Below are 24,658 nucleotides of genomic sequence, written 5' to 3'. Positions count from 1 at the left end.
TTACTGTTTTCTGGCTGAGTCGTGTCCTTTAATTAAACTTAACTTAAATAACTACATACAAACTTAGTTTTATTTCTTAAACGCGGAAAATTAGTGGACATTAATCACAATGGCTCTGAAGCCTCATGGACCCCCTGAGCTCTTTGGGAGAACTCTTAGGGGTCTCTGATACTGGGTGGAGAAGCACTGATCCAAAACGAATCATGAAATTTTAGTTTAAAGAAGTTTAAAGAAAGGTGTGTGTGTGTGTGTGTGTGTGTGCGTGTGTGTGTGTGTGTGTGTGTGTTTGGTACCTTAACACCCTCGGCTTGTGCGTGGAGGATGTGTGCTGCGCTGCCAGCACTTTGACCGCTTCCTGAAGACCTCACACTGGTCACACTTCCAGAACTCCCAATGCTGCTACGATCTCCACCTGCAACACACACACACACACACACACACACACACACACACACAAACGCAACATACAAAAGCACACATGTAGCACACAGATGAATGCATACATACACACACACACACACACACACACGCTGGTTTAGCTAGTATCCTGAGGTACATTGTAAGCGGTGTGACTCTCCATTGAAATGCACTGGGCAGCATGTGGTTGGATGGACAGGACGGACAGACAGGCTGACGGACGGCTGAGTGACAAACACAAAAGAGGAATAAAGACATCTGTTTACCTCTCACACCCACACACACACACACGCACACACACACACAACCTCACACACTGTTTTTCGTCTTTCCCACACCAGCAGTCGCACACAGACTGTAGACCGATGCAGATGCCTGCAGCCGACACGAGGCCACTGCTCAGCTAAGCTTCAGATGGAGGGAGAAGCAGGACATGGGAGCAGGTCAAAGAGTATCTGAAAACCCTCCAACGCCGTCACCACGCGGCTCAAGCGGACCGATGTCGCCATTCTGCTCTCACGATCGCAGAAGGAAAACACTTTGCAGACGGATGTCAGATACTGTTTGGCCCCTGGTCAGACTTTCAGGAGTCAGAGGGCTCAGCGCAGCGCGGCTTAGTTACCTGCCACGGGCTTGCGCAGAACCCAGATCTCTTCGTTGGAGCCTCCATGGGGCCCGCTGGATCGGGTGGGAGAACTGTGAGGACTTGCCTCTGAGCCTCGACAACCTTCAACACAGAACACCACCGTTAACCGCTAAGCGAGCCTGAAGCGGCCTCAGAAACTGGCAGGCAGGAGTTTGCACCAAGGCAGCAAGAGACGCTGGGGGTTTAGTTTCTGGCCTCGTGTGGGCAGAAAGTTGCTGGTTCATCAATAATCTAACCTTAGCCTGATATTAGTTGATATTTGTTCAACATGGACTCTTTTTCTCTGCTCAGCAGCTAAACGGTTTGCTACGTTTAATCAGCTGCTAGTGTAGAGGTTTAGTTTAGGCTGTAAAAGATGAACAAACGAGACAATTTTCCCGTCTTACAGTTAATCGTTCCTGCTGACGTTTATGTAAATAACATGAAGTAAAGCAGCTTAAACGTTCTACTTTTTTACATCTACTTTTTTACATAAAAAATATTCTGTTTTTACATGTTAAATAAACCTCCATAATAACATAGTAGGGATGTCCAATATTACACCTAAATATGCTGAAAATCTTTGGTGACAAAAGTGATTTAATGGCAGAAATCTGATGGTTAATGGATTTTAGACTAATTCTAATTCATCATTTTGACTCAAAGTCAGTGAAATATATCTGAGAGCATATCAGGTGTTTATGAGGGGCAGAAAGATGGGAAATTTCAAGAAAACAAAAGTGTATTAAAAGAGGAACTAAAGATTAACATGCTATTTTTCCCTTTCCTTAATATAAAAACTAGCAATTCATGTCTTGAAAATAACAAGATGATTTGGTTTTATATTCTTGTATGTTTTATTTGCTTAATTTAATTTAAAACTTACCACATAAAAATGATTTTGTAATTTCTTCTTAATTCTGAAAAAGATCTTTTATTTAGCAAATTTGCATCTTTATTAGACAGGATTTTATTTTTTTCATTTTTTACAGTTTATTTTGTAAGATTGTTCTCTACAAAATATTCAACTTTGTTCTGAGTTTTTTTTTTACTGTTGAAATGCTTTTATTGTCATGTTACTTTTATCAAATTTATTTTAATTTAAAAATGATAGCCAAAAAAAGAGCTTAATAAAGATTGTGTATTATTCTGAGGGTTATTTCTGCAAAGTGATGAGTTAAAAAATAACTCAGATTGTTATTTTACTTATTTACCTTTTCATGTTAAATTCTCAAAATTAAGTTTGTTTTGTGAAAAATTATCAGTTATTTTTTCTTTTTGTTTAACAGTTATATTTCTTTCTTTTTTTTTTTTTTTTTTACAATTTTTGTCAAAGTTTTCAGATTTTTTTTTCACCTTTTCCTGCAAAATTTATTGTTAAAATAATCAGAGAAGGTTTGATTTGGTTTATATTTAAAAAATTTTTTCACATAAGTTGTCCTCTTCTGTCTCTAACAACACTTTTTCCTTGTAAAATAACGACTTCCTGGAAGTTTGCGGCTATCCATCAAGTTATTCGCAGATTTACAAAAAATCAGTCATAACTGTCACACAATGCAAACGTCTCCATTACATTTCAGCCAGAAACCAGTTCAAAGGCATAAATAATGTTGATGTTTCTCCAGATTTAAGTCAAATAAATGTTACTCTGTGTGATCTCACCTTTTACGTGATGTGTCATACATAAAAACGCTAACGTCGGGGTAAAGAAGCTTCTCTAAAGTTGGAAAATCTACTGAAACTGCTTGAATATTTTAGAGATAAAATGGGTAAATTAACTTCATTCTAAGCCAAAGGGAAGGGCCCTTAGTGAGAGAGTAAAAGGCTGAAGCCGAAAAGTTTAAAAAGCCTGAAACACACATCCCATTTTTCCGCTGACACACTCTTTATCGCTCATACACACCCACACACAGAGAAATATATATATATATATATCCATCAAGATATATGAAAACATTTATATACTCATAGTACATAAATAAATTCATTAAACAAAAACCTGTGTATATACACATATATGTCATAATGTACATACACATACATATATAATACATCCATAAGTGTGTGATTATATATGTTGGGCTTTTCAGAATGGAGCTGCTGTAGTGCATTCGGAGAGTTTTATAAACCATTGTAACCTTCTTTCAAAAGGACTTATTAATGGTTTATATGTGGGACCAACAGTGCTCCGGAGTAACACACACACAGAAAAAAGTTCCCTTTGTTTTCATGGGGAACGCAGCTCCTTCTCGCCATTTTACATCCATCCAAGCAACTTCAGACGAGACAGCAGACAGCATCTCAGGTCTAATCCTGTTAGGCCTGACATGGTGCACACTGTTTTTGAGACATTTTACATCAGTTTATGGTAAAAACTTTGCTCAAAATCCTGTTGAAAACAATCTGATTCTTGTGTTCAGGAAGCAGCAGAATACACTTCAACATGTCGCATGATGGTAAATGCAAAATATGCTTGTTTAAGACTAAATATTAGGTTTTATTTGTCAGTCTTAAAATATTGAATATAAAATCTCTGTTAATAGAAAAGCATCATCAGATGTGAAATACCCTACATGTGGTAGAAAAATAAGAATAATTAAAAATTGATAACAAATGGCTGAGTAAAAGAAAATAAATCACTACAACAGCTGTTGCAGCTCCCAAGTGTGTGTGTGAATGTGCTTGTTGGTGATCAGTAGATGTGGCTCTGCAAGACAAATGGGAATGCTCCAGCTGTTTTTTCACAGTTTAGCTCCAGCTGTTGTTCTCTGTTATGCTGTACAGCATGTGATGTATGTGAGGACAGATAAGGCCAAAACTTAGACCATGAAGGGTTTGCATTGTTATGAAGTAACTATACAGTATGATTAATTAATCAGGGAACATCATGGCAAAAAATGGTGTCCAGATAACATGATGTGACCAAGGTGAGTGACTATCCTAAACAATTAGAGACAGGGATAAATAGTGACACAAGCAGGCATGTACATTTCGACAAAGACATAAAGATGGACAAACAACTCAACACTGACAACGATACACATTAAAAACATCTGAGCCAGTTTATGACTGAGCAGTAACAGTAAATGACAGGATGGAGCTGAATATGGTCAGTCGAAGACACCCAGAAGATTAGAAGCTCATTGAGTTGTTAAAAGATGGGGGGAGATGGTTAAATAATGGACCAAGGTGCCAGACAGCATGCCCGCTAAGCAGTATAAATTTAAATTATGAGTAGCAAATCTTATTTATACACATGCTTGGGGTTAGATGATGAATAACACTCAATAGCAGGTACCAAATGAATATTGAGCTAATGCCAGTAGCTACTTAATAGTTAGCTACAATATCAGAAAGTCTCAGAAAGAAGAGAATGTATAGTGTTACACATATTCTTTCATGTTATAATAATAACAAAAAGTGATTAAATCTTTAAATTTGTGCCAATTTAAGTGCTGTTTGCACCTGATAAACTTTAACAGAGCCAAGCAGTATTTGCTCTAGTATTTGCGCTAATTTAAGCAGTCCTAAGATAAGCTGTAGCACATTGTAGTGCATAACACATAAGTATTTTCAATAAATGATGTAATATTTTAATCAATGATATTGTACATGCATGTTGGAAATGCTTTCTAAAAGAAAAAGTTTTATATAGAGTCAAACTAGCTGTGTCTGGTATTTGTGCTAACCCACAAAAGCTAAGCTAACTGGTAGAACATTTTAGTGCACATACACAAGAGTAATGTCAATAAATGATACTTTTAATAGTGAACGTATGTAACTTTTGTTTATTTATTTTCTTTTACAACACTTTAAAACAGAGCTAAGTTAGCTTTTTCAATATCTGTGCTATGTTAAGCTAACTGGAATAAATTTTAAGTTCACAAACATAAGAGTGGTATCATTACTTTTATCTAGCTTTTACAATGAAAACACATTTCCCACAGAAGCTTTATTATATCGGAAACTGTATGAAACCATTTATGATCTAATGGACAGTGACAGAACAATGGAGAAAATGTGCTTCAAGTTTACATTAATCTAAACTGATGATACGAGTGTTGTTGCTCTTTGTGATATGCTAAAGCTAAACTGGCTACGTTAGCTAGGTAGTTTTAATTACAGTTTAACAGCACAGTCTTTGCTGACTAGTTTTCTAATTTTATCTTATTATTAATAAAAAAAAAATACAGCCAACATAAAAAAAAAACCCAAAAAACTATTAGACAATATTATCAAATCCATATCAGGTTTTAAAATGAGGTAAATGCAACCTCAAATGAACGACATGACATATATTATTTGTGTTAAGAAAAACTAAGCCAAAATGCAGATAAAACTAAATTTGCCACACAATTCAAGATCTTGTAAAAGCACCTCTAGCATTACTTTCATTTTAAATCGAGATGCTGACATGATCCATTTCTTTAGTGAAATGGATCATGTCAGCATCTCAATTTATTTCTTAGGAATGTTCTGTTGGTGATCAGCTGCTAAGTTTGGGATCATTGTCACATTTCATTTGTGCATCATGACTAGACATTTGCACTTCAGTCTAATCTATTCAAAGAAAAACTGAAATTCAAATGTGTCAAACCTAAACTGTGCTGCATTGCATCCCATCTCTCTTCATAAAGAGACTTTCTTCTGAAACTCTTCCAAACAAGCCATACTTGTCTTTCATTAACATTTAACATACAAACTGAGTCCTGGAGAGTCTGAGATGAGGTGTTTTTATTACAGTTCTTCTGAGCATTGCATGGTCTGATCTTGGTCTGAAATTGCTGGGGCATCCACTTGGAAGGATTGGCAGCAGTCTTGTATATTTTTCTCTAGTTAACAGTTTAAAAAATCTGTACAACTCAAAATAGTTTGAAAATATCCTTTTAATCCTTCCCAATCTGACGAGCAGCAATAATTTCTTCTTTGAGGTCATTGCTGATATCATACTTCTTTAACAGTGTGTTGACACACACCTGCTCTGATTTATTAAACTGACAAAACCTCTATCGTACACTAATAATGATAATTTAATCAAGTGTATTTATTTAGTAGCACTTGAACGTACTGAACATTTAAACTCTTGTAGAAAGAGTGAGAGATTATTCATTTTGCCAGTGTCATTTCATCTGTAACTGTTTATCTGAGGTTGTATTTTACTCATTTTAAGTCTTGGTAAGGCCTTGATCAATTTTCGTATTTATTTATTATTTTATCAATTCCTTTTAATGGAACTGATATAGACCATTCTCAGGAATGTCACATTTTTTGTTATGTCACCATGTTGGATGGCAAGATGCTAGCTGCTAACAAACTTTATACTTTCCAAACTAGTTCAGTCATGTGGTCAGGTGAAATTTTTCATTAGTCAGGCTTTAAAGGGTTAAAATACTCATAAAATAGCAGTTTTAATGTGGATTGTCAAACCAAGAAGGTGCCGCGTTCCCCATTTCTGGACTCATAAAGCAGCACAAAATGAGTCTGAAAGGGTTCATCTGGTTCACAGTTCAGGAAACATCTTACCTGGAAAACACTTTCTAACAATGAAACAGCTTCACACTTTCTAACCTGCCAGTTTCTGCACGGGATGTGAGATTTTAGCAGGTTTTTTTTACAAAATACTGAGCGCTAATGAATCTGAGAACATGTGTTACTGTCTGGAATAAATTATTATGAATCTAAATATAAACTTTGTCGCAGTGACAGAAAATCTCACCTCCTTGCTCGTCTGAGAAAAAGCAACAAAAAGCATAATTAAAAATCCCTTTTTAAAAGACTAAGTCATGTTTTTATCTCAAACTTCACTAATATTTAAATGTTGGTTCATCTCAGAGTTTCCATCTCTCTCTGCTTCTTTTTAACTTAATTATCCCCACTTTTCGCAACCCACAAAAACACACATGGGTGAAGGGACAGCGTTGGGAAAGGTGATGCTGAACCAATCACTGGCGACATGAACAAACAGGACGAGGACCAGAAAACGCTGGTGAGGATACGAGCTGTGGGATGAGGCGTGTCTGGTTGCGAAACTAGCAGGAAAAACTATGATACGCAGGAAGAAGGGAGAAAGAAAACACACAGGAAAATAAGGAAGGAAAATGACCTGAAAATAAATAAATACGTAAATAAAGGAAACCCAGATGTTAAAATGAATTCTCAACAAGTCATGTGACCACAGTAAAATGATGAATTTTACTCCTCAAGTCTGATGATATGTAGAAAAAAATCCCTGGAAATGTTAGCAGTTCTTCAGTTTTACTTCATTAACACATTTTTTCTTGTTTCACAAGCAGAACAAACAATAGATGCATCAACAAAACATGCAACAGTGTTGCAAAGGAGGTCAGATGTGTGTTAAAACAAAGTGTTTATTTTATGATCTGTGGTTAAAGTGGTGAAAGACGTACGGCCAGTGTGTGTAATTATTCTGTGATCTCTGTGGAAATAGGAATGATTACAGGATTGATTGCCTGTGATGGTGGCAGTTTAAAGCCTGTAAAATGCTCCATGAGAAGCAAGAACTTCTTTTTCTCAAGGCGGCGAGAACAAAATGATGTCCTTTCGTTCATTATCGGACATTTTTGGGGACGTCTCGCGGTTTTTCTCGATGCATCAGCCGAGCAGAACTTCTCATCGGGTTTTAATGAGTAATGTGAGATCAGTCGGTTAACACTGAGATCCGGACAGTTCTTGCTTATGTTTCCTGATGCAACGTTGAACGGATAGTTTTGACTAACAGCTGGTGAGAAAGTGCAGTAACGTAAACAGCACACGCGGCATTTAAAGACACGGACCGCCGTGTGCAGATCCCACCCTGCCGTGGACGAAGCTTCTCGTGGAGTTTGACTTGACTGGACCAAAACAACTTCCTTCTTGTTCTTGTAGCCTTGAGAACAAGAATAAAGTTCTTCTCGTGGAGTTTGAAACAAGCTTTACACCCAAAAGGACCTGATTTTGGCAACAACATGAATTTAACTGGCTTTTCTTGACTGAACTCGAGCCGATTAACGAAGCCTTTATATGGTACGGAGAGCTGAAACTGCCATAACTGAAAGTCAATATAGTATAATATCAAAACTTTATTTATGTCACATCAATGTAAAAATAATATAAAAATGAATCAGTAAAGATATTTATACTCGAATAAATGCTAATTCAATAAAATAAAATAAAATAATTTAATTATTTAATTATAAAAAAAAATTAAAGCACTAATTAACACAAAGTTTTTTCTACACTTTTTCACTAAATGAATTTAGTCTGGTGTTAATGATTTGTTTACTTTGTCTTTTTTAATTCAGCTTATTTTTTTATTTGATTTCTGTTAATTCATTTCTTTTTATTATATTTACTTACTTATAATTACTTAAATTTTACTTACTTATATCTTCTTTTCTTTGAAATTTTATTTAATTTATTTCACATTTACTTAATCATTTTTGTGTAGGAACAATTATTTTATTCTATATTTTACTTTATTTATTCAATTAATATTTTGTACTTTTTCATTTTATAATTATGGTTTTATTATTGAAATTATTGAACAATTTTGTTTATTTATAGGTTGATTAATTTCTGTATTGTGGCTGTTCTTGATTTTTTTTTCTCTTTTATGAGGCACGTTAACACAATAATCATTGCATTAACACATAAATTAATTAATATCTAAAATTTTTTGACTGCTCGTTAATGTGGTTTTTTTGTTTTAGTTTATTTTTGGCTCTGATACACAAACAGATGAACCATGGGTCATACGAGGCTTCAGACAGGCATCAACACGAGTCTCAGCAACTGAGACATAACCTTTATTTTAGTTTTTATTTCTTTAAGACATGAAGCCTGAACAGAAGCAAACTACCGACTATAAAGAAGCAGAAGCAGAAGAGGGAGTTTTGTGCTCCCGCTTTTACACAGATACGTTAATGGTTCTGGCATACTACCCTTGTAATTTTATTTATTTTAATTTGTTGTTTTTATGTACTTCTGTGCTTTTCAGATTTACAGCATGCTGTTTCAGACATGATTGGTGTTAAAGTGCTTTATGAATAAATGGATTATAATGATGATGATTGCCGCTATTTTTGGAGTCGCAGAAACGTCGTGGTTTCTGGTGAACCTCATGCCATGCTCTGTGGGCTTACTTAAGTGGCTTTGATCACCAGCAAACCTGGTTTAATTTGCTTCACCTCAGTGTGTGCCGCTCGGTTTTATTTGTTCGCCACCAGATTGTCGTTTCTCCAGTGCTGTCCCTGTTGTAAGTCTGTCGAGCCCTGTTTGTTCCTGGACCCGTCCGCCTCCTGCTTCTTCTTCCTGCTTTTAGGTCCGCACCCTCCACAACAAGCTCTTTGGAAGTATGGTTAAGCCAGCCAGCTCTATTAAAGTCCTATACTCTCTATTCAAATGATCGTGTGAACTTCATAAGATGCTAGGATATCAACACAAGTTTGCACATATCATTTACCAAAGTGTTAATCAGTTGCCAGGCAACAACACCACGCCCAGCTCCACTTTAACATTTAAGTCTTTATTATGGTGTAGTGTTACTTCTTCACATCCATTTTTCAATTTCTGTTTCCAAAACACAGTAGAATATGGTGCTCCTATGTGAATGCTGTCAGTGCTGATTGTATCATCACTGCTCACTAGTCGCTGAACTGACTTATCAATCATGGCAACGTAAAAGACATATGGAAGTATGAGGACAGTGACGTACGGCAACGTAGGAAACAAATGTCCCCATTTAAGTACGTAGGGGAGCATAAATGGACCTTAACTCTATAAAAAATAATCCATTCTTATCAATAGGTCTACAGATTACTTAGTGACTTGTAAACCACGAGTTGTTACAGTCCTTTAAATAAATAAGTGTTTTGCGTCGTAGCTGCATGTGAGGAAGCACTATTTTTTCATCTTTGGTTTTTGGCACCATTTTACAAAATAGAATCAACACAACTAGATGATCAACCAATAGATGACAAGCTGATCCATGGGGTGACAAGGCTATGTCAAAAGAACATGAAATTTAAACTAAAGAAGTAATTTATGTTTCACATTAATCAATTATTTGCTTAACTAGCATGCAAATTTAATAATTTATTTACCAGTTTATTTGAAAATATCTTCAATTATGGCAGTTTATGTGCTCTATAATATGTGGCCAAGTAAAATATTTTCAGACTTGAGAAACTGGCTTTGGCTCTCAATAATGAAGATGACAACAGCAAAAACAGAAAAACAAAAGTTAGACAATATGAGCAAACATAGAAAATCACACAAATAATGATTCATAACAGAAAGCTTTAATGGATGCCTTCTTAAGAAAAACGATTAAAAACGTTGATTACAGTTTTTATTATCCAATTAAAATTTAACGTTTTTCAGACGCAAGAAGAAAGCATCCCTTAAAGCTTTAATAATAATAATAATAATAATAATAATAATAATAATAATAATAATAATAATAATGAAAAGTGGGCGTGTACCTGGGGCAGTGGGTGTGTCTCCCTGTGGAGTTGTCACGGGCGACCTGTTATAGCCAAAGGAAGTGAAAAGTGGAAGCAGTGGCTGATGGGAATGTGGTGGAGGAGGAGGCGGTGGAGGCAGGATATGGATCTGATGGAACGTGGTGTCGTTGCCGTTGACTACCGCGTTGGCAGGGGCAACCGTCGCCGGGGCAACCAGCGGTATCTTTTGAAACTGTTGAGTGCAAATGACTGTGCTGGCCAAACCTAGATAACACCCACCGTGACGACACACGGAAACACACACACACACAACCAGCCAACGGTGGACCACCGCCACGGAACAAACAAACAACAAAACAGAGAATTACACGTAAGAAAAAAGGAGGAGGGGGAAGAAAAGTAAAACAAAGACTGAGGTTACAACTCAAACCAAGAAGAGGGATGCATGCAACGGATGTAAAAGTGGAAGGATGATGAGAAGAAGAAGACAAATGTGGGAAACAGTGAGATGAAATGTAACTTACGGAGAGGTGAAGTGATGCATATAAAGGCTGTTTCGACATGTAACATTTATTTTCTGTAAGTCATATTGTGCAGTGCAGAAGAGATAGACCAGTTACAACCAGTATGGTGCATGTCATGGCTACTGTCATACTGTCATGCCATGTAAAACATAACATCTGATTCCACTGTTCCAGGTTCAGACTGTAGGGACCATAAACATCCTTTGTTGATAAATATAATAAAAAAAATCCTGAATAAAATGTGGAGTGAGAGAAACTGATGGAACATGTGTAACCATTTGTGATATCTGGAATTTGGCTTCCTATCTTGTTTGGCAAAGTGCATTACTGACCAATAATACATACTTAAGCAGAGACATATTTACACTCATCAGCTGCTTTATCCGATCCAATATGCTCGTACCATGTTGGTCCTCCTTTTCCTTCAGACCTGGCTTCATTTTGGTGTCACAAGTTGCGTTTCCATTACATTTCTTTAGTAAAATAAAAGCAATATTTGGAATTTTTGACGAACAACAATTGCATTTTGCAGGTGTTAATATTAAACCTTTTCTTTGCGCTTGAGCCTCAGTTCTCGTAAAATCCCGTCCGGTTATCAAGATTTCACGAGAACTGCGGCTTATGCAAGGTAGCCACATAGCATTATTTTAGGTTTTTCTACTTGCTATGGCTTTTCAAAGCTTTTCTCCCTCATTTTCGTTTTCTAAATCTCTGATATTTGCTGTGTTTTGTTCCACACCGCGCCTTCTTTACCATAAATGGACTGGTAACAACCTCCCATGTTAAGTCCGGGGACACGTAAATGCAAAAACAGTGTTTCCGTTACACTTTTGCAATATATTTCTCCACTAAAACGTCTGAAAAACCACATCATGAAAGCGTAAAAACTTTTTTGAGATATCTGAGACTTTTTCTTTTTCGAAATGTAGGTGTTTTCATTTTTTTTTAAATTATTGTAATATTTAGTTTTGCCCAGTTCTAGGAGTAATGGAGACGGATCTATAGATTCAACAAAGTGTTGGAAACATTCCTCAGAGATTTTTCTACATGTTGACATGAAGCATCACACAGTTGCTGCACATCATGATGAGAATCTCCCGTTCCACCACGTCCCAAAGCTGCTCTGTTGGACTGAGATCTGGTGACTGTGGAGGCCGTTGGAGGACAGTGAACTCATCGTCATGGTGGAGATGATGTGAGCTTTGTGACATGGTGCATCATCCTGCTGGAAGTTTCCATCAGAAGATGCTACACTGTGCTCAGAAAGGGATGGACATGGTCAGCAGGTGGGCTGTGGGGGTTAAACCATGTCATGTTGGTGCTAAGGGGCTCAAACGGGTCTAGAAATGTTGTCCACACTATGACACCACCAATAACCTGAATTTTTGTTGATCCAAGGCATGATGGATCCATGTTTTAATATTGGTTGCACCAAATTCTAAGCAAACCATCTGAATGTTTAGCTGAAACAGAGACACATCAGAGCATTTTTATGAGCATTTTCTGCCTATCGTTCAGTTTTGTTGAGCCTGTGAGGTCCAACATGTCTTCCCACTCTCCAGTGACCTCTGATGGCTGTTTTTTGTTTGTTTGTTTTTTCAAATCCATCCTGGATACCTAAAAAACCAGCAGTTGATTAGATGTAATTGTAACTTTAAGTTACCAATGTGGAAAATACAGTAATATCCCTCTGATGCATAAATTATTTTTTTTTAAAAACAGCCCTTTTTCAACTTCTACAGGCCTGTGCAATGACGCTTTTCTTTATTTTCAATCTAATTTGACTTTAGTTACACAATAAAATATAGTCATATTTATATAATCTAAATATTTTAAGAAATATAGCTGGCCTGTTTATCAAAAACTGGCACAAACTTGACAATTGCAATGTATGTATGTATGGTATTTGTATGTATCTACATATTACACTTTCAAATATATATTTTAATTTATTCTACAGTGCATGTCAGTGTATTGGATGACTCACTGATGTCTATTGAAGAGCCATATTTGTGAATATCCACATCCATATATAAACTAGTAAACAGACTTGAAATAAGTGTACACTTTACATTAAAGGGATGTGACTATGAAATTAAGCTAAATTATTTATTTGTCAGTCTTAAAATATTGAATATAAAATCTCTGTTAATAGAAAAGCATCATCAGATGTGAAATACCCTACATGTGGTAGAAAAATAAGAATAATTAAAAATTGATAACAAATGGCTGAGTAAAAGAAAATAAATCACTACAACAGCTGTTGCAGCTCCCAAGTGTGTGTGTGAATGTGCTTGTTGGTGATCAGTAGATGTGGCTCTGCAAGACAAATGGGAATGCTCCAGCTGTTTTTTCACAGTTTAGCTCCAGCTGTTGTTCTCTGTTATGCTGTACAGCATGTGATGTATGTGAGGACAGATAAGGCCAAAACTTAGACCATGAAGGGTTTGCATTGTTATGAAGTAACTATACAGTATGATTAATTAATCAGGGAACATCATGGCAAAAAATGGTGTCCAGATAACATGATGTGACCAAGGTGAGTGACTATCCTAAACAATTAGAGACAGGGATAAATAGTGACACAAGCAGGCATGTACATTTCGACAAAGACATAAAGATGGACAAACAACTCAACACTGACAACGATACACATTAAAAACATCTGAGCCAGTTTATGACTGAGCAGTAACAGTAAATGACAGGATGGAGCTGAATATGGTCAGTCGAAGACACCCAGAAGATTAGAAGCTCATTGAGTTGTTAAAAGATGGGGGGAGATGGTTAAATAATGGACCAAGGTGCCAGACAGCATGCCCGCTAAGCAGTATAAATTTAAATTATGAGTAGCAAATCTTATTTATACACATGCTTGGGGTTAGATGATGAATAACACTCAATAGCAGGTACCAAATGAATATTGAGCTAATGCCAGTAGCTACTTAATAGTTAGCTACAATATCAGAAAGTCTCAGAAAGAAGAGAATGTATAGTGTTACACATATTCTTTCATGTTATAATAATAACAAAAAGTGATTAAATCTTTAAATTTGTGCCAATTTAAGTGCTGTTTGCACCTGATAAACTTTAACAGAGCCAAGCAGTATTTGCTCTAGTATTTGCGCTAATTTAAGCAGTCCTAAGATAAGCTGTAGCACATTGTAGTGCATAACACATAAGTATTTTCAATAAATGATGTAATATTTTAATCAATGATATTGTACATGCATGTTGGAAATGCTTTCTAAAAGAAAAAGTTTTATATAGAGTCAAACTAGCTGTGTCTGGTATTTGTGCTAACCCACAAAAGCTAAGCTAACTGGTAGAACATTTTAGTGCACATACACAAGAGTAATGTCAATAAATGATACTTTTAATAGTGAACGTATGTAACTTTTGTTTATTTATTTTCTTTTACAACACTTTAAAACAGAGCTAAGTTAGCTTTTTCAATATCTGTGCTATGTTAAGCTAACTGGAATAAATTTTAAGTTCACAAACATAAGAGTGGTATCATTACTTTTATCTAGCTTTTACAATGAAAACACATTTCCCACAGAAGCTTTATTATATCGGAAACTGTATGAAACCATTTATGATCTAATGGACAGTGACAGAACAATGGAGAAAATGTGCTTCAAGTTTACATTAATCTAAACTGATGATACGAGTGTTGTTGCTCTTTGTGATATGCTAAAGCTAAACTGGCTACGTTAGCTAGGTAGTTTTAATTACAGTTTAACAGCACAGTCTTTGCTGACTAGTTTTCTAATTTTATCTTATTATTAATAAAAAAAAAATACAGCCAACATAAAAAAAAAACCCAAAAAACTATTAGACAATATTATCAAATCCATATCAGGTTTTAAAATGAGGTAAATGCAACCTCAAATGAACGACATGACATATATTATTTGTGTTAAGAAAAACTAAGCCAAAATGCAGATAAAACTAAATTTGCCACACAATTCAAGATCTTGTAAAAGCACCTCTAGCATTACTTTCATTTTAAATCGAGATGCTGACATGATCCATTTCTTTAGTGAAATGGATCATGTCAGCATCTCAATTTATTTCTTAGGAATGTTCTGTTGGTGATCAGCTGCTAAGTTTGGGATCATTGTCACATTTCATTTGTGCATCATGACTAGACATTTGCACTTCAGTCTAATCTATTCAAAGAAAAACTGAAATTCAAATGTGTCAAACCTAAACTGTGCTGCATTGCATCCCATCTCTCTTCATAAAGAGACTTTCTTCTGAAACTCTTCCAAACAAGCCATACTTGTCTTTCATTAACATTTAACATACAAACTGAGTCCTGGAGAGTCTGAGATGAGGTGTTTTTATTACAGTTCTTCTGAGCATTGCATGGTCTGATCTTGGTCTGAAATTGCTGGGGCATCCACTTGGAAGGATTGGCAGCAGTCTTGTATATTTTTCTCTAGTTAACAGTTTAAAAAATCTGTACAACTCAAAATAGTTTGAAAATATCCTTTTAATCCTTCCCAATCTGACGAGCAGCAATAATTTCTTCTTTGAGGTCATTGCTGATATCATACTTCTTTAACAGTGTGTTGACACACACCTGCTCTGATTTATTAAACTGACAAAACCTCTATCGTACACTAATAATGATAATTTAATCAAGTGTATTTATTTAGTAGCACTTGAACGTACTGAACATTTAAACTCTTGTAGAAAGAGTGAGAGATTATTCATTTTGCCAGTGTCATTTCATCTGTAACTGTTTATCTGAGGTTGTATTTTACTCATTTTAAGTCTTGGTAAGGCCTTGATCAATTTTCGTATTTATTTATTATTTTATCAATTCCTTTTAATGGAACTGATATAGACCATTCTCAGGAATGTCACATTTTTTGTTATGTCACCATGTTGGATGGCAAGATGCTAGCTGCTAACAAACTTTATACTTTCCAAACTAGTTCAGTCATGTGGTCAGGTGAGACAGCCATACTTTTTTTTTTTTTTTTTTTTAAAAGTGTGCCTTTTTGGTTATCAGACCTGCATGGTTTTCCAATATCCTGGTTTACAAACTTCCAAAACTGATGATGATATCGCTACCTGATTTATGTCTAGCTACCTGATTTATGTCTAGCTACCTGATTTCACATTTAAAATGACTTACTTGATTTCTCACGGGCAGAATTAAAATCTTTCAAGTCATCAAAGGGTTATTAATCTTTTGAAGCTGGTTGGGTTTCAGACTTCCAGCTGTGGAAAGTTCCCCTAACAAATAATTCCTCATGTCAAATAAACAAAACAAGAAAAACAACAGAAGCAGATAACATTAACACAATGTAAAAATGAGGGATGGCTGAGTTGTATTTAGGCATAACGTTAATGTGAGAAAACATACCTATTTCTACGACTGTTTATTGACATAAAAAGAAATAAAACACGGAAACTGTCATCTCTGCATCTCACATTTACAACGTGGTTAAGGTTGAATTTGTCAAATATCCAGCCAGCTTCATCGCAGTCACATTTACACTAAAAGAAACTATAATTTTTTTTCTTTTTCATGTATTTATTTTTTTGTTCATTTGGTGCTTGAAAACCAACAGAGTTCTCCCTAACACAGCTAGGGGTGCTTCCAGCTATCTCATTTAATGGCAGGGGTCAGCAGGCAGTCTGGAAAATGAAATTGTGGCTTTTATTTTATCAATTTTTTTTTTTTTTTTTTTAGCGAACATCATTGTCGAGCAACATGTGATCAGTGACAAAAGCTGAGAATGGTTTCTCTCTTCGCTTGGATTAAAAGTTTTATCTTGACCTTACACATGAAAATGGTGGAAATATTCCTAAAAGAAATTATTGCATTTTTATTTTTGAACTGCTCTCCATGAGTTTTACTTGTCCTTTTCCAACATTTAACAAATAGTGCTAAAAGTACTAAGTTTTACCCAGGATATGTTGTGTAAATGACTATAGTACTTATCTTCTGGATAAACTGGCTAAACTAAAAATCTGCACGTATCTATGTTAAAGAGTACATCCAGGATGACTTCAAACATTATGGTTGGACTACAAATCCAACAATTCTGGCTGTTTGGCAACACTTTGATGATCACAATGATCTTATACCAGCATAGATAAAGGAAATGTAATTTGAAGATAGGATTTCTACTCTGGCTTTTATTCAGGAAAGTTTTTTGTGACTTTTTCTTGTAAGACTATAGCTGCTGTAGAAAAATGCCGATTACTTCTCTTCATAATCAACCTCTTCCAGTTCTTCTGAGTTCAACTCAAACAGGTAAATACCTCAAACACACTTTAACTCTCTAAAACACACACACTAAGGAATGAAAACACACCTGTACGCTTACTGATGACCTCGACCAGAGTTGATGGGAAGTAGCCCACTCGATCATTTCCTGTTCTGTTGTCATGGATACAACCTTTCCAGCGTCCATCAGGATGCTGCTCCAGAACCTGGAGAGTAAAAAATGTTCACGACAATGTTTGGCAAATGTGAATTAGGAGACACTGCTTTCTTACAAACTGGATTAAATCCACTGAGACAGTCAGCAGCGAAGCCTTATTGTTCATTCAGACCCTGAGGGAAGACACACAGGCACTGCTTGGATTCATCACTACCGTAATAAGCACCCAAAGGCAGAATAAATTTGCATAAATATTCATAAATGATGTATCAAGCAAGTATGTGTTCTGTAAAACATATCCGCAGTAAACGATGCTGAAACTGTTCATTCTTGCATATTCATTAGTTATCTCACCAAAACTGCAGTGAGAATTCTCTAAATCCACCTGTGAGCACCTCAAAATGGGATGTTTGTCTCGGTTTAGGGGTGTAAGAAAATACAGATATGTTGAAATATCGCAATATTTTGTGTGACAATATTATATTGATATTCAAAAGTGTTTTTATTTATTATACAGTAAAATGTACATCTTCTGTTCTTATTCAGTAAGTTGAAGTCAAGCGTGCAACAGCATTCAGTGTTTACTACTAGTAAAGAAAAAAATGCAGTATATTGTCTTACAGTATCCTGATATATCGCAATTTATCATATTGTTGGCCCGCATTGTGATCCATATGTGCATCATCAGATTCTTGCCAATACACAGCCCTAGTTATGTTAAGTAAACACAACAGCTTTTGTGTCATTAAGGCTTCTGAACACTAAAAGACACATTTGGTAACTTTTTGACCTTAAAACTCTGGGTCCCGAACTTGTTCAACAACACAGTGACGTCTATCATGTGCATTTCTAGAGCCTTTTGGGATTTTTTTCTAACTCGCCCGTTTAAAAGTAATTTTATCTTGAAATTTGGCAAGTTTAGGGGCGTGTCCTCTTGATTGACAGGTACGGATCTCCCACTGCAAGAAGGAAGAACGTAGAAAAGCCGCAGTTTTTAGCCACTTAACAGTGTGACTTCTTTGCCCATTTTTGTAGATTCTGGGAGAGACGACACGCATGATACTGCCAAGATGGTGATGATAGGAAGGGCCCAATGAGCTTCAATTCACCTCTTCAGAAACCTACAGATGACGTCACAGAGGCTCTGTCCATCTTTTTATATACAGTCTAGGGTTAAAACTCATTAACTATCAACAATCAGGCCTCGTGGGTTTGAATTCATATCTTAAGAGCGGTCATTGCTGGTTACCGTGATGACGTCTCCAGCTTTGATGTTGAGGCTGGTCAGGTCGTAGTTGTTGCAGTAATCCTTCAGAGCCCGAACTTGCAGCGCTGCTGATGCATCTGTGAGGCAGAGATGTCATATACAAAAATACATCTTATTACTTGATTCCTATCCAGACAGGATGCTGAAATATCACTACCTGCAGCTTTAAAAATTCTTATAATACATTATGCAAAGTGGCAAATCAAAATTCAAGGAAAGTCTACTTTTCTGCCATTAGACGATGCCAAAATGGGAAGATTGATATGATAATTTCGGTACTGCCAAAAGCGCTTTAACTTTCCTTCTTGACTATGAATTTATGCTTTCCTGACTTAGTGCATAGCTATGCTAATAAGCTGCTAGCAGTATATTAGTACTTACTCTAATGTAAAATGACAACTTCAGTCTTAACTTTTGAAATGTTAATAAATGCAGAACTCAAAATCTATTTTTTTGTCCCAGTGGATCATAACCAACATTTCAGATGTTGATATGAGACATTTTATGATATTCATGATAAATATCAGGTCAGGGATGCTCACTTTGGTCCTGTGAGGCCCAAAATCCTGTTGGCTTTCTGTGTTTCCCTGCTTCAACACACCGGACCCAACTTAATGAATCCTTGTACGAACTTTAAAGGCTCTTGGATTAATTTGAGTCAGATGTGTTGAAGCAGGGGAACAATGAGCAAACCTGCAGGGCTGCATCCCTCATGGAAAACAGTGGGTTTGGCATTTTTTCAGTTAATTTTTATTTGATGGCAGCGACTTGAACTAAATCATCAGTGTAATAAACAAAACATATTTCATCCATCCATCCATCCATCCATATATCCATCATCCATCTATGCATGTATCCATCCATCCATCCATCCACACATCCATATATCCATTAACCATCCATCCCTCCATCCATGTATTCATCCATATATCCATCATCCATCCATCTATCCATTCATACAACACATACAACCATCCATCCATCCATCCATCCATCCATCCTACCCCTCAGCAGCTGTTTTATCTCCTTGCTGGCTTGCGTTGCAGTGAACTGGTAGACAATGTCAAGAGCAGTCTGGCTGTACGTGTTTCTCACAGCAGCATTGATACCACTCTGAATGGAAAAGAAAACAAAATGTTATGTTTTCCACATCTGGTTCCTTTGCAATTCGTATTATTTGAAGAGGAACTAAAACAAGGATGTTTGTACATGATCCTCACTTCAAACTCATATCCAACATGCCTTACATGAATTTCACGGAATGGTGCCAGCAAAAATTAACTCTAAAATGAGCTTTTTTTTTTTTTTTTAAATGCAGCAGAATCTTATTTTTCAGCACAGAGGGCTGAAACTTGAGGAGCAATATCACATTCAGATCTGTGGAACCAAATGTAGGCTAAATGAACAAAGATCAATTCAGTCCAAAAGCCCCTCAGGCCAAAACTCCCAGCCGTTCACAGTTAGACATCTAAATGACAGAGTTAGTTCTCATGCCAGAGGACACACAGACATGAAAACATATTGGCTTTCTTGTTTTCATAAACCTCGTGGCCTTTTTATGTCATGGTCACAAGTGGGCCATTTGCATAGTTTGTTGAGCTTTATTCTTCATAACTGCAGCTCACTTTTATCACAAGGATGAAGGGATTTTCCATATGTTTTTCCGAAACATGCAATCATCGGAAATCTAAATAATGAAATAGTTCTGAAGTTATCTAAGAATATATTTTACTGGGATTAATAATGAACAGAGGGTGTTCAGTGAAAGTCTTCTTCAGTTTCACTGCAAAATAAAAAGATCAATTCCACTAGCAGCCATCAGAATAAGACTAAATGTTAATTGATCATTGTCATTTCCATTAAATGAAAAAACAGAGCAGTAAAGTAAATACTTTTTCTGATTAACTATTATTTTTATACTGTTATGTCCTTGATGTTGCTTTCAGTGTCATACTTTGTAAATCCCAGTTAAATCACTGTATAATACTTTATTAATTTTGATGTATTGTGATTTGATGTTTCCTGATATTTCAAATTCAGTCACGATCTGATTTAGTTTAGTTTCAATTTGATTCAGGATTTGATGATTGATGTGAAACAATAAAACAGGTAACTGAATAGTGTTATATCTATTTATATAAAATCACAAAAAGCATATAGCTTTTTTATTCCTGAGCTCGGGTATGTATATCAAATTATTGAATTTAAAAAAAAAAAAAATCTTATAACAAAAACAGACAAGTAATTAATGAAAAATGATGTGCCAGGAAAACTCAAAATACTAGAATTTTCAAAATAAAATATAATTAGATAAATTATATTGATATTTAAACAAGATTTGCATTTTAAATCTTTGTCATTGGGTTAATGATCAATACTGATATAGATCTAATGTATTTGTTACACTCGTACTAAGTAGCATGTATTAGGCCTACATTTATGTAATATAATAATACATTACAGCTCTTGTTCCCTCTTCAAAAGGACTGTAACATAAACTGACTTATTCTTAGCATTTTAGTAGCAGATGTTTTCTCCAAACTTCCACTAAAGCAACAGTCTGAAACTAGCGCTGACATAGCTTGTTATGAAGTGGTTAGCTAAAGCTGCTAACTTCTAGCAGCTTTTTTCTGTCTTAAGTTTGTTGTGACATCCAGCAGTTGTAGCTTTTGAACTCTGATTTGTATTTCTGGAGTTTTGCTAGTCCTACTATCACTAGGTTTTGTGTAAAGTTTTGTGACAGTTTTATAAGCACACTGTGCTAACAGCACAGTTAGCACAATGCTGAAAAACACAAGAACAACAGCACTATTAGCTAATAGCAACATAGCAATAAAACGAAAAATATAAAAATATAATAACATGACAATAATAACTTAAAAAAACTGCTAGCACAATTTCCCAATAACTGTTAGCACCCTTAGCTAGTAATTGTGCTGTTAATACAATTTACTAATAATTGAGGAGTTAGCATCATTTGCTAATAACCGAGCTGTTAGCATACTATAGCTGCAGTAGTTGACACATTTATTTCCACAGAAGCTTAAAAAGGCTATGCCTTTAATCATACTATTTACATGCTTTCATTTCAAGATCACAAATAAATTATTTTGTTATCTCAAGATAACAAATCTTCTTTTCATCTGCTAACAAATAAACTTTGCCTATTGTTTTGACACGGCAGCTATTTGTTTACTCAGTACATCTGTTTACTGCTGTTCTCAGGTCAATGCAATATTCGTTCTTGCAAGATGAGTTTGAAAATGACTGGTTTATGTATTAGCTAGGGCTGGAAATATCAATACTCTGGAGTCAATACTTCGATATCTGCCACTCAAAATAATCATTTAAAGTATTGAGAAACCACTCTGCTGATATAAAACATCACTTTTTTTTTTTTTACTTCTAAGAGTTTTGATGCAAGAAATTGTTATCTGAAACCTAGCAACCTTGTATTCCGTCCAGTCAAATGGTAATAATGTCACGGTGATACTGCTACTTTAGTGATAATTACTGTTTTTTTGCAGGTTATTGTGCATGATGTTTTATGTTTATCATATTACTTTTACATATTATATGGTGATATGGCAGAAGACAGCGACGTTCGACAGAAGTAGCCCAAGCATTTTTACAGAAAGAATTTTATTCCCAACAACAGCTTAGACGGTTTAGATGAAAAGTCAAAAACAGAATGAGAGGCAAAGGGCTGCTGAGAGTAAATGACTAATTTTGGAGATATTGTGGAATGTGACAAGGTGTAAACCTGCCACTTAAGAACAAAACATCTTGGGATGGACTTCCTCATCTCTTTCTTCATTTCTTCATGTCTTCTTTCTCTATTCTGGTCGTAACCAATGCCTAACACGAGAAACTAGCTAGGTTCCAGACTGGCAGAGCAGATACTTTCATGGGTAACTGTGTGTCTAACATCCTTAGTCCAGATATCCCTTCTGCTGTCAGTGTCTGCAAACAGCAGCCGATACAAGGTTGCCATCGCAACAATGGCTCTGTTGCAAGATGACACAACACACAAAATGGCCGTCAGATCAGCCTATAATACCAGGTTAAAGCATGCATGTACTATTCAGTTCACTTCCTGGCGATCACTTTCCTGAATACGGTTTTTAAAAATAATTATCAAACTTTAATTGTCAATCTACTGTATCATTCATGAGTAGAGAGAAAGATGTCTGATGATGTCTGTTGCTCACGGCAATGAACACACAAGTCATCTGTAATCGGACAACGTGCAGCCGCCTTCATGAATCGGTTTCTAAACTAGAAACCAATATTTCCCTGATGTTGTAGAGATCTTTTTGCAAACCCTGATAGCTGAGAAACCTGTTTCAAAATGAATGTGTTACAGTAAATTTGTGGATGAGGGCTAAAATACTCTTGCTATCTTGGGATATTTTATCTGTCTAAACATGGTAACACAAACATGCAGGCACATTTAAGAGCCAACATGTCAGGGCCGCCCCAGTTTTCAGTGCAGGAAAGTTTTAATCAAAGTTCCACTCACGTCCAGCAGGAGTCTCACTGCCTCTGTCTTTCCACAGAGGGCAGCCTCGTGCAGGGCAGTGCCCGCTTTGGTCTGACGGTTAATGTCGATGCCGGCCTGAATGAGCAGCCTGAGAGAAAGAGACAGATAACGATGGGTTAAACAGACGGTGGTGTAAACAGAGAGAAAAGACAGCCGAGAATGAATAAGGTGGTCGGTGTGGTATTCTGTCATTTTATGTATAAAATTGAAAAAAAAGGGGGTTTTCTTGTGTTTTCGAACAAGAAAGCAAAAAAAACTTGATTTTGCAGTCATACTTCGGCAGTTTCACCAATACATCATTACCTTTTGCATGCCAGCACAAAAGGCTTTTTTCCTCAGGGCAAAACTGAAAGGCTCCTAAGCTGAGAAATAGTTCATCCTACTAGGATCCAACTGCATTTCTGCTAAATCCATTGCTGTAAATGACTCATAGAGCCTAAAGGGACTAAATCTTTGGTTTGAGTTTAGCTTGTTTTACTTTTTGTGAGATAAAACTGCATTGTAGTCTTGAAACCGTGTTACATTGAAGCCGACAGACTGTGTGTTAAAAGCTAAATCCAGCCTTACTGCTTCCTCAGGACTAAGAGAAGAAGCAACAGGCAGGTTCTGTTAATCAAATGCATTTGATTAAATCAACATCAGCAAGTGAGAAAAGCTCCATAAATGCAGGTGTTCTGGCTGTTCTCTGTTCTGCATCATTCAGGTATATTAACACGAAACCCGTTTGCCGCAGATGATGCCATCCAGCTGGTTTACTTTGAAATGAGGATGGGGTTTAGGGTTTATTAGATTAATTCTTCTTCCTACTCCAATTTTCTTTTCTTTTCTTTTTACATGAAATGTACAACAATGGTTGTGCAGTAGTTGTTGTAACTACTGAGTATACTGTCTGTTGTTGTTTTTCGGATTTGCCGATATATCATGGAAAAGAAAAGAGAATAAAAAATGTTGAAATAAAAACAAAACAGGAGGAAAGACATCAGCAGTAGCTGTCCATGAGTATAGGAAAGGTTTCAAAATTGTTTAGACCACATCATTCAAGACTGTCAAGCTGTCAATCTTCCTACGAATGGACAAACCAGCAAACTCATCCTAAAATCACACTGTGAGACATATGAGACTCATATGACTCTTAGAAAACCTTTAGAAAGTGAATTGTGCATAATATGAGCCCTTTAAGTACTGTTTAAGGTCTAATAAAACTGCAGGATGAGAGAGAAGTTCATCAAAGCTGTCAAACTCATTTAATTTAGCTTTTTGTTTGTGGCTGCTTTAATATGCATGTATGTGTTTCAACATATATATATATATATATATATATATATATATATATATATATATATATATATATATATATATATATATATATATATATATATATATATATATATATATATATATATATATATAT

General features: G+C 35.8%; 1 protein-coding gene across 4 annotated transcripts in view; it reads right to left on the bottom strand.

Moving 5' to 3' along the window:
• The window catches only part of caskin1 (CASK interacting protein 1), a 152,550-nt gene that overhangs the window by 30,254 nt on the left and 97,638 nt on the right, over positions 1–24,658 (bottom strand). For 3 of the 4 annotated variants that reach the window (XM_079253398.1, XM_079253395.1, XM_079253397.1), the window contains 7 exons: positions 23,227–23,335; positions 19,709–19,817; positions 18,687–18,781; positions 17,369–17,486; positions 10,525–10,770; positions 1,040–1,144; positions 294–412 (listed from right to left, as the gene is read on the bottom strand). In XM_079253398.1, the coding sequence (XP_079109524.1) occupies positions 294–412; positions 1,040–1,144; positions 10,525–10,770; positions 17,369–17,486; positions 18,687–18,781; positions 19,709–19,817; positions 23,227–23,335 (901 nt within the window). The remainder of the gene's footprint in view (positions 1–293; positions 413–1,039; positions 1,145–10,524; positions 10,771–17,368; positions 17,487–18,686; positions 18,782–19,708; positions 19,818–23,226; positions 23,336–24,658) is intronic. The other variant, XM_079253396.1, reaches the window with a different exon arrangement.

Source organism: Telmatherina bonti, assembly GCF_933228915.1.
Source record: "Telmatherina bonti genome assembly, chromosome: 14".
NCBI lineage: Eukaryota > Metazoa > Chordata > Actinopteri > Atheriniformes > Telmatherinidae > Telmatherina > Telmatherina bonti.
Note: the sequence above shows the minus strand (reverse complement) of the source record. Positions and strands in the feature narration are given on the sequence as shown.